We start from the raw sequence: 14,489 nt of genomic DNA, 5'->3' as shown, positions 1-14,489 counted from the left end.
TATACATATTCCATCTATGAAATTATATGTAGATTGTTATATATAAATAATTTGCAGATAACTATATAATATATTCTGTATCTAAAGAGAAGATATGTCTTACAACATATGTAATAAATAATTTTAATAAATAATTTTAAATTTAACATCTAATAAGAGAACTTCTTTCTATATTCTCACGGAATAATGAAATTTTCATTTAAAATATTTAATTCATACACAGATAGATTAGATAAAAAAATTTTTCTCAGGTCTAAAATATCTCACATTAAATGTTTATATTTTTTAAGAAATTCAAATTATAGTATTTGACTATTATTAGATTAAAACGTATAAAGATAAGAAAAGACGCATAAATTGTAATTAAAATTTATATGACTAGGTCATCGATCCGCATTAACAAATAATTTTACATCTGTAATTTAAGATAAGAAGATAACCGCTTAAAATTATGAATAAAAAATCTCAGTTCTCTCTCAGAACATTACATATGTATGATACAGCAGGGCGGATATGTAAATGTGCGTATGTATGATTATATATAATATATATGTATGTTATTTTATAGGTATATGTACGCCTTTCGAGAAAATATATTGTGTAAATATGTAGAGCTTAAATGTACATACGGATCGAAGATAAAAATATAATTTTTCAATAGGATATATAATATATCTTGTAATTAACATTCATATTTTATAGAATTCTCTTAAATGCATTAGGCATTTCGATATGTTTTGAGTTTTTTCTTATACAGGTAGATTAACATTTCGGGAAATATCGAGAGATAGTAGAAGATTGATAATAAATCTTCAGAGGACTCTCTTGGCGATTATAGCACCGGTGGCATGGAAAGCAACGGTTCGCTAACAGCTTTTTCTTTTCAAGACAAAAAACAGATTATTCTACGATTATTGAGATTAGAGCATTTTTGTCATTCTCTGTTTGCTGTTGTTGTTATTGTTGTTGTTACTGTTGTGTTGTTACATGCGAATGTGATTTCAAAAAACTCTTAACATTACGCCTCTCACGATTACGCTTACATCGTGCAATCATTCTGAAACGATTATTATTTAACATTATACTTTCTCTGACGATAGTAACGATTAATATTATAATAAATTTTTCCACAGAATAATGTTTCACATAACAATAGCCACAGATAATATATATCGTATATTTATAATATTACGATTTCATTAGTATAGTTAATAGAGCGATTTCCGCGATATTATTACTCGACAGAGAGCGATTTCTGCGATTGATGTTTAACAGAGCGATTTCCGCGATTTTTAATAACTTTCCCTTCTTAGTACTTGCTTGGAATTTTATCTTTTTTTTTTAAACGAACAATATGCACATTTATATTTGCCACTAAGAGTTAAAAGTGTCTCATCTTTTCCTTTGTCATTGTATATATGTGTATATTTATATATAACGCTATATTTCTGAATATAATGTAGCGGAGAAAAATGTTTCCCTCTTTGATATGTATCGTTTATAGCGTAATAATCCTTCTACATTCTAAAATGTGTCATTTTTCAACACAATGTGACTTAGATTACGATATACACACCGATGGTGCGTGAAATTCTTTTTGGAGAAGGGTAAGGATAAAATGTATTTGACATAGAGTCGAGTTAAAATCGTCTAAGTATGATTTCTAAGGGTAAACTCGAAACATCGATTGAATTATAAGGTACTTGCGCCTCTTTCAGCTCTCTTCCCCCAGTAGAAAATACTTCTCCATCATTAAAACCGTCTGAATGACACCTCGCGTTTTTTGCGATGTCTGCCGGACGACCGTTCGTATAATGAAAAAGAAAAATAAATACTTCTGTGCGTTTGAATAATCAACGGGACGTGCAATGGCGGACTTATGGTTAACCGGTTTCTTGGAGCTTATTAGGGACCCGTGTATTACCAAGTTTTCCCAAATCGTTGATCTGATTTATGACTGTTTATATACTTGTAACATTCATATTTCAGCAACAAAGTGAAAAACGTTTTCGTAATATTGAAAATATTGTTGGCTTACTAGAAATGTTATTTCTTATTTTATTTGAATCTTAAATCCGCCATTGCAAACGACTCCTTTCGTCACGTCCTGCTAGTATCCCGACTTATTGGAATCATTCAAGAATTCCAATTAAAGATATAAGTCAACTTATAATCGTTGACGATACTTCTGTTTCTTTTAACTGCACTTTTTTCATTTTGCTGTTTAAAATTGCGAAATATGCATTTTACAAACAGTATAGAAGTTCAAAGCACTTTCTAAAAAAATCCAAAAGATACCTCAAATTTAGAAAATGTCTCTTTTAGAATTATTTGACTTTATTCTCTTTTAGATTTTAATTTCATTTTTATTTTAATATATATTTTAATTTTGTGTTAGAAATGCTTCTCGTATATCTTCTTTTTAGGTATTTTCTTGCGTATTTTTCTTTTGCGTTATTTTTGTTATTATTATTAATAAATTAACAAGTTTTAAATCAATTTTGACTTTACGATACGTAGTGAAAATGTATGAAAATGCAGTTGAAAAGCACAGTCTCTTACAATTTAATTATCGTTCACAGTATCGACATTGAAATTTCTCGCATTGAGGGAAATCTCATTTGTAACCACATTATTGTGTCAACGGTCATAATCTTATTCTATTGCTTCGAAAATTTTCAAAAGATAGACTTTATCATTTGAAATATCCTATAACTTAATATAACGAGAATATCACTGATTAATAAAATAAAATAGTCAATGTTGACACTGCAACGATAAGAAGGACTTTACTTTTCTCTTTGTGCACGCCTCTCATTTATTATATTTTATTTCTATAACCATGATTTATCGCAAATAATTAAGTGCTTCACTTTCTCTACAAACTTTCTCTATAATTTGAAAGAAAAGCTCAACCGGTAGATCGATAGATAAATCCTTCTTTCGAGCTTTCCTCCACACCTTAGTTTTATATCATTAAGAAACATCTTTGTCGAACAGCGCTCTTAAACATCAGCGCACTTTCCTTATTATAACTACGCTAGCGTGTCCCTTATCCTTAGAGACCTATAAGACGGCTTACTATGATATGTGTTATAGGTTTGTCAGTCGCGCTATATTCGAAGAAGAAACATCCTCGAAGTAACATCTTCCCGAGTAATAATTAATTCCACTTTTGTCGCACGCTATCATCATACTTTCCGGTGTATCGTAGCATGAAGTAGAGTTAGGACTTGGAAGGAGATTGAATGTAATGTCGAATCGACAGACTTAGACCTAGGTATCTTCACAACGACTAAAGGAGGATTTGATTTTCTCGTAGCTTATATCTTATATACTGTATATTATCTTATATACTTCCCATCCATTGTGATGACGCACGAGCGTTTAGGCGAATGGCATCCGTTTAAATAAGCGGTTGCCCTGTCCGGTGATCCGTTTCTCGCCGGAAGTATATTGGATTACGGATTTTATCTGATCCGTCGCCACCGGGCCGATACAGACCAGAGGGTCCTTGAAGTACGAACAAACCTGCCGAGATTTTTCCATCGTCAGAATTATATAAAACGAGATTTTTTTCATTATTAGACTTATAAAACGATCGTTCCACTCGATATAAGATATTAAAAAAGATTTATATTCACGGAAGTGAATATTCAGTATTATAAGACATTTCTTTTTACATACACAAAATACTCCATTAAAAAAATAAAATTTTTCGAACACGTTTTTCTTAAAATTTTAGATGTAACTTTATTTTACAGTTCATATAATAATAGATACGTATTGTTACCTTTCTAGGAGTTTGCCGATGTCGCCTTTGTAATTGGCAGCACAGTCCACGGCTGATATCACACTCGCTTGACATAGTGCACTCCTCATCTGTAAGTACATTACATTTGCTTGATAGAATCTTTTCATGATCTTAAGTAACTGTGTATCCAAGCAAAACACGTCATCAAAACATTATTAAAATGACTCCAAAATGATCAAGTCACTTTTCAATCATTTACAATTCATTTTAACGATTCGTTTTGATGTTATCGTGTCTTATTGTTCTTGGGTATATTTTAAAAGAGCAGAATATGCATTTGTCAACGCACTGTATAATTTGTTTGAAGTGGTCGGTGGTTGACACGATTTTGTTTCCCGTCCAGGCATTTCGGCACACATTAAACCAGTTTCACAATCGCTATCTCGTCTACAAAGCTCGCCTTGTTTCATACCAAAATCGAAAACACATGTTCCAACAACTGAAACATTAAACTCGTGATTATTTTCTTATCGACAAAACGAAAAGAATAAAAAATAACTTAGGAAAGTTGACATTATTTGAATGTTCAAATGTCGTCAAAGACATAACAACTTGTTTCCTAAAAAGAGTTTTATTAATTTTAATTGAATAAGCTTTTATTAATTAACTTAGGAACTTTCAATTGTGAGATATTTTGATTTACCTCCATCGAGATTTACACAAATGGAACCCGGGCAACAGTGATCATTATACACGCATTTTCTCTCGTAGCAAGGTTCTTCCGTTGGTTCAACTCCTTCATATATACCACCATATCCTTCCTGGATTGACTGCTTTATTTAAAATACAAATTATATTTTAAGATCCTAAATGCATTATTTAGAATTGAATATATTTAACAATTTTAAAATTATGAAATAATTTATCAAGAAAAATTAAAAGTGGGATAGTAAAAACAATTGTTATTTTCTCTTCATCAATCAATAATTAAATGGAATAGAATTATTTATTGGAATTGCTTTAAAATCTGTAAGAAACAGTAAGCTATTTTTTCTTTGTTGATTTTAGTTTATTTAATTATTTATTTCTAACTTCATCTGTTACTTCGATGAATCATTATTATCAGTATATCATGTGATGCTTTTCTTTCGCTTTTCTTTATTGCAGACAAATGTGAGTTGAATGATAATGCATTTGATTCTGCATTTGACTCTCTTGCTAGATTTATTTATGTAATTTTGTTTAGAATATTTTGCAAATTTATTGTTTTTAAAAAAAAAGAATATATAAGTACAATAATGATGAATATGGCCACGTTTTGATTATACACTGTCAGTACTAAAAATATATAATTTACGCATATTATAGATTTTCAGTATTGGTAACGTACATACATCGGAACATGGCCTAAGGAGCATGTAATAAAGAGAATATACCTGAATAGGAATAAGAAAATATTACTGCACAATTCCATTCCATTTAATAATAATAGAAATTTTCCAGGGCTTGATTATACACGCGGCGAAGAGAATTAATCTTTCTGAGTTAATGTGAAATAAATAAAGCTGCAATTGAAACGTGCGCGCAGATATTTATCGGGCTTGAGTATTCCCAGAAGTTATATCTCCACTGCAGTTGAAACGCAATAAAAGTTTCTATAGTAGTAGTAATTTCACAAATATCGTGGTACAGAAACGGCTCTGTTCAATCTCCAGATCGCAATTCCGCGGTTAATTCTTCGCGACTGAAGAAATGCGAAATAAATAGAGCCGCTGGAGAATTCTTCTCGCGGTTATTGAAGCACAAGTGCACGCAGCTCGAAAATGAAGTATCGATCGTGCGTGACCTGTATTGCGGTATGGTGTTGCTAATTAAATCAAATAATAAAAAGTTCAAATGGCGTTTAAAAAAACTTGGAAGGACATCTAGGCAAACTTGCAAGCACTTTAGATTTTATCAGTCTACGTCTGAAATTTTATTATGTGAAAAGTGTTCAAAAGAGTAAAAAAGTAAAGAGTTAAAGTAATTTTTGAACTTTTATTTAAACGTTCATATTATTAAAAGAAGAATAGTTTAAAGAATATCTAAAAAATTAAGGGAGACACTGTTGAATTTTTATCTTCGACATCTAAGATATATTTAAAGAGCTCTTGAAAAATTAAAATCGCATAATTCACAGTCTGTTCTTATTTTAAATCCGTCTTAAGTTATTATATTTAAGATGCTAATATGTAATGACATCTCAAAATTATACTTAAATCAATTTTAAACAACAAGAATCGATTACGAATACCAGCTTATAACATTTTTGGAGTTTTAAATGCCTGGATTTTTAGCGGATATTTAAATATCTTCAGATTTTTGTATCTTTGATGTCTAAAATATATGTAAAGGACGTTAAAAGATTGAAATATGATTTACAATTTTTTACGGCTTACAAAATATGATTATCACTTGATTACAATGATCGCGAGATATAAAACTGTTACTTTTCCAAGGACAGATCGCTTTACTTACTTGCAATAATCCAGGGCGATTCATGTAACCTCCATGACTGCCATAACCGAGATTAGACAGCATTTCAGGACTAAAGCGGTTGAAAAGGCCACCCCATGCCTCGACACCGATGTAAGCTGTGTTTGCTACAAGCACTAACGTTATCACTGCACACGCCTTCATGCCGTTAGAGATGCTGATCTTCGACGCTCTATAATCATCCGAGGGAGAAAGGGTGCTCATATCGTGTTAAAATTATTGAAATTTATCAGAGAAAACTCGACATAATCGCATATTATTGAAAAGTGAACGTTAATTTATTACGTATTAGTGTGCGAATATTTACAAATGCATTATGCGTGTAGCTATCTCAAAATAATTAGGAATATTATTTTTGAGAATATTTTTTCTATGTGCGTGACATTTATATTTTATAAATTTAGCAATATAAGTATTCAGAAATTTTCAAAACATTTTGAAATCTTTTTTTTTTAATCATCAGAATCATAAAGTAGATTTCATTTTTTCATTATTTAAATTTTTTACTGTTTTTGAAACTGTGATTGACAGTAATGTATTGAAATTATATTTGTAAAAGTTTCTACGTAAAACTAGATTATGTTTACGATGCAGCTCGATCAAAGAACAAAAACAGATAAAACAGGATAAAAAGGAATTTGTTACCGTTTAGTCTGAAATGAATTTCGCTTGATTTTCTCTTCCCTATATCTCTTATGAATACATTTTATTTCCGTGTTGTTTATCCCGACTGTTTTTGTTGCAAGCAACGATCCGTAAGATGCAGTTAGCCGTTAGCATCGAACCCGTTTTACGTGATGGCTTATCATATCAAACGCTGATGATGTAATGCTTCTACTATACTTTTCTTAAAGTGATCTTTTCACGGTTACTAGTGCAATTTCATAAACCGATGCAAAAACCGATAAGAACATTCTTCACAACATGCAGAGTCATCGATTATTATTACTTATTTTTTTTAATAATTTTTTAATAATTATCTTTAATTTATTTCTTATGTCATACTAATTAGTAAGGTTCACTAAAGTTCACTATCAGTAAACTTTATTGCGATTTTATTTTCGAAAAATATCGCATATGATAATACTAGGAAAATCTATGAAATACATGTATTTTCATATTCTTCGAGAATAAGCTTCTAATTTTGTATGATAATAAACTATGATGGTATTAATTAAAATGATTAATATTTATAAATGATTAATATTTATAAATATATTAAAATGCAATCGACTATATTCGTTTAATATGAATGTTTAAATTACAATTAATATTTATATTACAATTAATGATGTGATAGGCATCTTTTTTTTCAAAGAAAATTGTTTTATATAATATAATGCGAGAAGATTAAATGCATCAGAATTTAATTATTTGTAAAAGAGGGAAAAATGTAATAAATTACATTTTCTATTCTCGTTACATGTTCATATTCTTCACAAGGAATAATTTATGATCAACATATGAAATGAATTGCATCAGGTCAATAGTAGCAATAACCCCAAATATACAATCGATAATTCGTGTTTCATCAATCTCCCTCTTATATTTTTTCAACTGAGATGAAATTTATTTGCGATATTTAGTGATGTAGCTAAATAGTAATATGTTTAACACAAAATTTCAATTAGTCTAAATTTATCCGATTTCTCTAGCTCAATTATCAGCTCAAATTATTCTTTAACACATTAAAAAACCAATCTTAGATAAAAAAAATATTTAAACACTGTTTTTATGAATTTTAACTTCAAATCTATAAATATAAATCAATTTATTCTATTTTAATTGTGTTTTAACATACTTTAACGATAACTACTCTATTTAGAAAAAAATATTGAGAATGTGTCTGAACGTCAAGGACAAGCTCCGAAAAATACAACATATAGGACGCTCTAGTTCTAAAACATCCATGCAATGTCTATAATATTATGACACACTGAATATCAGAAGTATCCCTTCTATTAACAAGCCATGAGTCACTTACGAAAAGTTCTTGCGCCCTGGCTCAGCTTGCCTGGAACGCCTTTACACCTCGGCCGGGCAGGATTAGCTACCCCTCGCTAGGTGCACACAAGCTCAACAAGTCCTCGGTGGAGTTTGCTGGAGGACTGAGTCCGTGCTGTGCTGGCTTCGGCAATCTATACTTCTACGTCGTTCCGGTTACCGTCACACGGGCGCATATACATAGTGACGCATGCGCCACCCGCTGCCGGCCCATCTTCTCTTTTTTTTCGTACCACCCTATTGCGACCTACGTGACATTTTGTTCATTCAAATCTTTTGCTGCTCCGAGTAAGATAGCTGCCGGAAGGAGCCACTTGAACAAATAAACCATTCACATCCGAGACTATTCATTCCCTAAGCTCGGAATATGCAAATTTCTCTGTCAAACATCCGAAGAAAATTGTTGAATCAACAATCTACTATTTCTAGCTGATTTGACTTGAAAAGAGTTATAGACCAATCAGAACAAAAAAGAAGAGACTATTCATATTGGCAGATGATGCAGCGTTAACAGCGTCAATAATGTGATCAAGTATAATAATGATACAATGAATCATTGATTTTTAATTAAAAAAAGTTTTTATCGGTATTTTGATAAAAAATCCAGATAATATACAGCACCCTTTTTGCTACTTGTGCGAAAAAGAAAAAATCCACAGTTTTACATTGCTTTGAATCTTTAAATTGCTTGCAATCTTTTTACAATCAGATTCGTACGCATAGATTAACTTTTTTCGCAAATTATAATATCACAATCTTTTGGGATACCATTTGCGTCTGAAAACAACTTCAGAAATTGCGATGTTCTGTAATATCCGGAAGAATAAGCAGCACACATTCTGCGAAAGGTCAGAAATAATAAGTAATTTCGCTCATCACTCGTGCGAACTCGACTTTGTGGAAGGGGTCCTTTGTATTTTGCAGAATTTTTCTGATTTTTAATGCCCGTTGTTATATTTATCTCAATTTGAGATTCTCAAGATGTATTCCCGACAATCACGACAAACGAGTTCCACCTTTGCGCGCCAGGACACGTTCTCGCCGTTCATCGTGCTTGCCTTGCTCACTTTAGCTCACTCCTTGTCACACTCCTTATATACTAGTTTCGTTCTCTCTTGGCCGTATTGATCCAAGGTATCCTGATGTACTCGCCGGGTGGTCGCTCCTGCTCCATATATCCGTTTATAAACCCCCGCATGTTCTTTCACATATACCAGATGATAGCGAAGCAAAAATCGTGATAGTCTCATCATTATTTAATGTTTTTAAATCTGAACTCCTCAATAAGTCTGATTTTTTAAATGAAATATCTTTGAATGATTTTTTTCTCAAAAAGCCAGTATTTAGAAAGTTATTGAAGCTAAAAGTTGAAATTCTAAAATGCAAAGTAATTTTTATTCTTAATAGAATCCTTAATGAAAATACTGATGAATAATTTTTTTTTATTTTGAGGAATTTAAGGAAAGTTTATTCAAATAGTTAACTTAAACTATTATTATTTTATTATGCCAGTTTTCTCATAAAAAGATTTTTTTAACTATTGTTGTTTAAAAGAATTATAAATTATAATGAATAGTTTTAAATTGTATAACCTTCACTCTTTCAACTTTAATCTTTTTTGCAACTAACGGTTGATCTTAAATTCTAATTACGATGTTATTTCCTTTTTCCTAAAAAGGGCACTCAGTGAACATTTTCGCGAAGAAGGAGAACAAAACCGGTAGACGTGCGTAAATCTTGCAGTGACAGATCGCAAATACGCTTACCGTCTACGATGCAACCACCTGTGTGACGAAATGCCAGAGTACGTAGGTGAATGCATACATGCGTTCTCGCGAGTGCACCGGGTCGCGTCGTGTATATGTACGTATCATTAAATCGCATCACTTCTTTCCGCTTTGACGTTTCGTGGCATAACTTTGAACGTTACTTTGGTCTTGCGTGTCGTGAATAACAGGTCCCAGACTTCCAAGAAACTTCGTGTCCACTATGATGGAATATAAATGTATATTGTCTCGTGTCGTAATAGCACGCGCATGAATAAGCGTAGGATGGTTTTGTATGATGAATACTTGTTTAATGATCTCGATTACTTACTGAAATTTATTCTCCGCTAAGGTCAACTGACACGCTATTTCATGGTCCTTTGAATTACCGCGCCCTTTCCTACATAAACGAAAATACAATACGTAGACTGTTTATATGTATTTTCGCTTGAAATCCAATTAACTTAAAATCAAATTCAACGCTTTAAATAATTTTATATTATTTGTCCGGAGGAATTTTGCTTTTATTATATAAATGATGATTACATATATATTGAAATAGTAATTTTTCTATATAATTATGTTGAAGAGAGAGTATTAAATAATATTTTTCAGCCTGATTTAATGTTAATTTCTTCCTAAACAATTTTTATTTTGTAATACTCATATATATTATTTCTTACTTGATATTTTATCAGTCTTCTCTATTTAAATATCACGAAATTACAGTTGACATTTGTATTCTGCGTAATATTTTAAATACAAGAAACACATCTAATCAATTCTACAATTGATACGTGTAATTCCGTAATTCCTTATCGCGAGATTTATGAAGACAACTAATATCAATTGTAATACAGTATTAATAATGATAACAGTACTTTCAAGAAGTTCTATTCTGAATAGAATAACTGTATATATATTTTACGCGTGGCTAACATAATAAAGAGCGTATTCACAAAGATCCTAATCGGTAACACGACATTTCATTCCCCTATAAAGTTGCACACTTTGCTATTATTTTCCCATTTATCACAGATGCACAGAATTAATAATCACAACGAGATAACAAGACAAGGGGATTGCTCTAAGATTATCTTAAAGATATTTTAGAAAGATATATTTTAGAAATTAATTATAATAAAAAAACTTATATTTATGAAATTTCATTTATATAATAAAAAGACCAAATTTTTCTAAAGTGACTAAATTTTTCTGTTTCGTCTTCTAGAAAATTGTAGAGAATCGCTGGCGGCGTATAACAATATTTGAATGGATTGATTGAATTTGAATTTAAATTTTGAAGGAATTTTTGATTTTTACCATAAAATGCAAATATCACAGAATTAATGCCGTAGGCAAATATCTTGTGGTATATACGGTTTTTAGATTTTTATCGATGTCACGACCTTTTAGTTCAAACACGTGCCAAATGAACGAGCGCCAGAAAGACCGGAAGCATCGGAAGCAGCGACGTTATCACCGCAATGACGTTGTTTATACGTAATGATATAAGTATATTAAAAGTTCGATCGATTTGGAGAACATTTGTCTCTATTTTTAATAGGAATATCACCTCGAGGATTGTAGCGCGTAATATGCACGGCGATGTGACGTCAAGTAGTCGTTGATGTCTTTTATGATATTTCCGTGCGTGGAGTGGTGCGTTGATGGTGAATAAATAACCGCACATATTATGTTATCGTATAAAAATGTATTTAATAAATAACATCTAACAATGAAATAAAATAGAGCTTGCAGCACGTCTTTATGCACTTATGTATGTATTACAGAGCTGCTCCGCGAATATTCACGGAGCAGGTAGAGATATAAAATATAGGAAAGAATATTGTGCAGTTTTTGAAATTCACTTGTGTTGTATACATACAGTAGTCCAAAATTCACTCATGTATCTTTGATGATGAAATTGTTACTGATGTGATTTGAAATATCATTAATTTGCAATAAATTTTCTCTTAATTGAGCTGTTTAGGAGTTAACAATTTTTACAAAGATATAAATTTTAACAATTATAAATTAAATGATGAATAACTTCTAAGTTAAAAATTGTTTTTATTAATAAGATATTTTTGTTAAAGAAAAGTCAGTTTCAAATTAGGAAGCCGCTATATAGAGCATTGACGTAAATCGTGAATTATTTGTATCTGTTTCTTCGATCGTGGAAGGATGTAAAGGAAGCGATAGGAATCGGTCATTTCAAGAGTGATAACGATTTAAAAAATTTTCGATACTATCTCTGAACTTACTTCAATATTGACTCTGTAAATACGTATACACATGCGCATAAAGACGAGTTTAAACATTGATACGCATAAATGTAACATCGGGCACTGGTTGTGCGCCGAGAAGTAGTAATTTGCCGCAGACAATTCCGTAGAATTCTATTTCCGTAGAAATTTAAATAACTTGAGACTCAGGTTGACTTGTTTCTTCATTCTTCTCCTTTTCATTGTCTCTTCTTTTTTTCCCTTTTCTCTTTCTCTCTCTCTCTCTCTCTCTCTCTCTCTCTCTCTCTCTCTCTCTCTCTCTCTCTCTCTTTCTCTCTATCTCTTTCTCTTCCTGTATTTCTCTGCTTCTACAATAAAATTTATTCAGCACAAACTTATGCAAGTGTCATTCCCGTTGCATTAATGGAAAACATGAAATAACGGATGCATAAGAGAATAAAGCGTCTCATTATTATTCAGAAATCAATACATTCTGACATTCAAGTTTGGTTACATCTGCGGTTACTTAATTGAGTTAAATACGCTCTATCTCGAAGGGAAATAAATTAGGCTTCCTTTGTACATTTATACAGAATGGCATTCGGTGCCGCTCGCGCAATTACGCGAGAACGTGATATGACGATTGTGACCCAGCTTCTCAGACTCCGGTGATACTGTGCAGCCAAGGCTTATAATAAGTCGTCCTCATGTATACACCCGGTAGATACGGAGCCGCACATTTAATACCGTGAGACACGGTCCCGACTAGGAACCATCTGCCGTCTGGCCGTTCCATCACTAGCGGACCACCACTGTCACCCTGAAGAAAATCATTACCGTTACCTATAATTATTTATGCAAGACTTATTAATCTTGCAAGATAGTTATTTATCGCAGCATTAACAAACAAGTTAAAAGGATTAATCGCCAAAATATTGAAGAATATTGTTAAAATAAAATAAAAAATTATTCCATAATAGAATAAAATTCCATGATAAAAACAATTAAAATTTAAAATAAAAAGTCAATATTATTGAGAATATTGATATGAATTTTCTACGTGTGATCAAGGTTAATTGCGCGTTAGCGATTAGGATTAAAAAGTAATGCAGATGGTGGCTGATAACAAATGCATTGAAATGATATTTCTCTCTAGAATGAAAAATAAGACCTGTACAATAGAAGATCAAGTAGTTATGTATAGTAATACTGAAGTTTATGTAGATTATGTATAGTTATACTGAAGCTTCACACGTGCAGCCAACAAAGTAATCACATTATTTGCCATAAGATCAAAGAGGCACCGCTAATAGCTGGAACAGTTAATAAAGTTAATGGAATACAATAGGGAGCAATTCATCCGATTACCTCACAAGAATCTTTCTGGCCATTAGCGTATCCAGCGCAGAGAAAGCTATCCAAAATCAATTTTATGTGATCGGCAGTTTGGAACATCTCCTGACAAACTGAGTTCTCCATTATGGGCACTTGGACCTCCTGCAGCACCGACGGCACACCACCATCTATCGAATGTAGCGTTACCGTTAGTAAAACCTTGACGGCGAGATGACACGCGAAAAGAAAGTTACGATAAAACCGCGGACAGAATTCGGGCGCGTAGGAGGTTATACGAGAGTCATCGTGAAAGTTGTTACTCTGCTCTCGTCACGGTAACCTGTTCCATTTTGTACTTTCTAGTCTTGCGGGAAATTTACCGCATGAGTCGTGTACACAAAGGCGTTCGCAATTTACAAATTGGGTGAACGAAAATCGATACTCACTGTATTTAAGTCGGCCCCAGCCTGTGACCGTCGCCATTCGGCCAGTGAAGTCGATGCCGTCTTCTGGCATACAAATCGGTACTATGTGCTCATCAAACTGCACTGGTGACTCGAGCTCCAAAAGCGCCACATCATTCTCGAATGTCGCTGGATCGTAACCGCGGTTCACGATGACACGGCGTACATTTTTCGTAACGCTGCGCTTTGGTTCCAATTCGCCCGAAATATCGTATTCACCGAACACCGCGACCAAAGAAGCCAGGAAGCTAATAACAATAAGATAATGCTATATTTGTATTTTTCCAATTGCTATTAATTACACAAAGCATCTCGTTATTTAACTGAATGTTGCTCGGTTAAGAAATCAATAAGAATTAAAATTATTAAATTTTCATATTCTTTACAAAACAAAATAATAATA

The 14,489-nt window shown here is 32.2% G+C and overlaps 2 protein-coding genes across 4 annotated transcripts in view; both read right to left on the bottom strand.

The window, feature by feature from the left end:
* Positions 1-2,512: 2,512 nt before the first annotated feature.
* On the bottom strand, positions 2,513-8,413 carry LOC108690417 (ITG-like peptide). Of its 3 annotated transcripts, none has more exons than XM_018197696.1 (6): positions 8,274-8,413; positions 6,272-6,461; positions 4,458-4,584; positions 4,104-4,253; positions 3,794-3,882; positions 2,513-3,531 (listed from the first exon to the last, which is right to left on the bottom strand). In XM_018197696.1, exons 2-6 carry the CDS (start codon positions 6,431-6,433, stop codon positions 3,388-3,390), a joined length of 672 nt encoding a protein of 223 aa, XP_018053185.1. In that variant the 5' UTR covers positions 6,434-6,461; positions 8,274-8,413; the 3' UTR covers positions 2,513-3,387. The 3 variants fall into 3 exon arrangements, with proteins under 3 accessions (XP_018053185.1, XP_018053184.1, XP_018053183.1); XM_018197694.1 differs by having other exon boundaries at positions 3,388-3,531; positions 4,458-4,587; XM_018197695.1 differs by lacking the exon at positions 8,274-8,413 and having other exon boundaries at positions 4,458-4,587; positions 6,272-6,433.
* A 4,175-nt stretch (positions 8,414-12,588) lies between these two features.
* LOC108690414 (mucin-5AC) overlaps positions 12,589-14,489 on the bottom strand; it is an 18,723-nt gene continuing 16,822 nt past the window's right edge. Inside the window, exons 6-8 of the mRNA XM_018197687.1 lie at positions 14,069-14,334; positions 13,656-13,810; positions 12,589-13,107 (exon numbers count right to left, since the gene is read on the bottom strand). Of these exons, the coding sequence (XP_018053176.1) occupies positions 12,946-13,107; positions 13,656-13,810; positions 14,069-14,334 (583 nt within the window). The 3' untranslated portion in view covers positions 12,589-12,945. The remainder of the gene's footprint in view (positions 13,108-13,655; positions 13,811-14,068; positions 14,335-14,489) is intronic.

The sequence above is a fragment of the Atta colombica genome, unplaced genomic scaffold (assembly GCF_001594045.1).
Source record: "Atta colombica isolate Treedump-2 unplaced genomic scaffold, Acol1.0 scaffold32, whole genome shotgun sequence".
NCBI lineage: Eukaryota > Metazoa > Arthropoda > Insecta > Hymenoptera > Formicidae > Atta > Atta colombica.
This window is presented reverse-complemented; position numbering and strand designations above follow the sequence as displayed.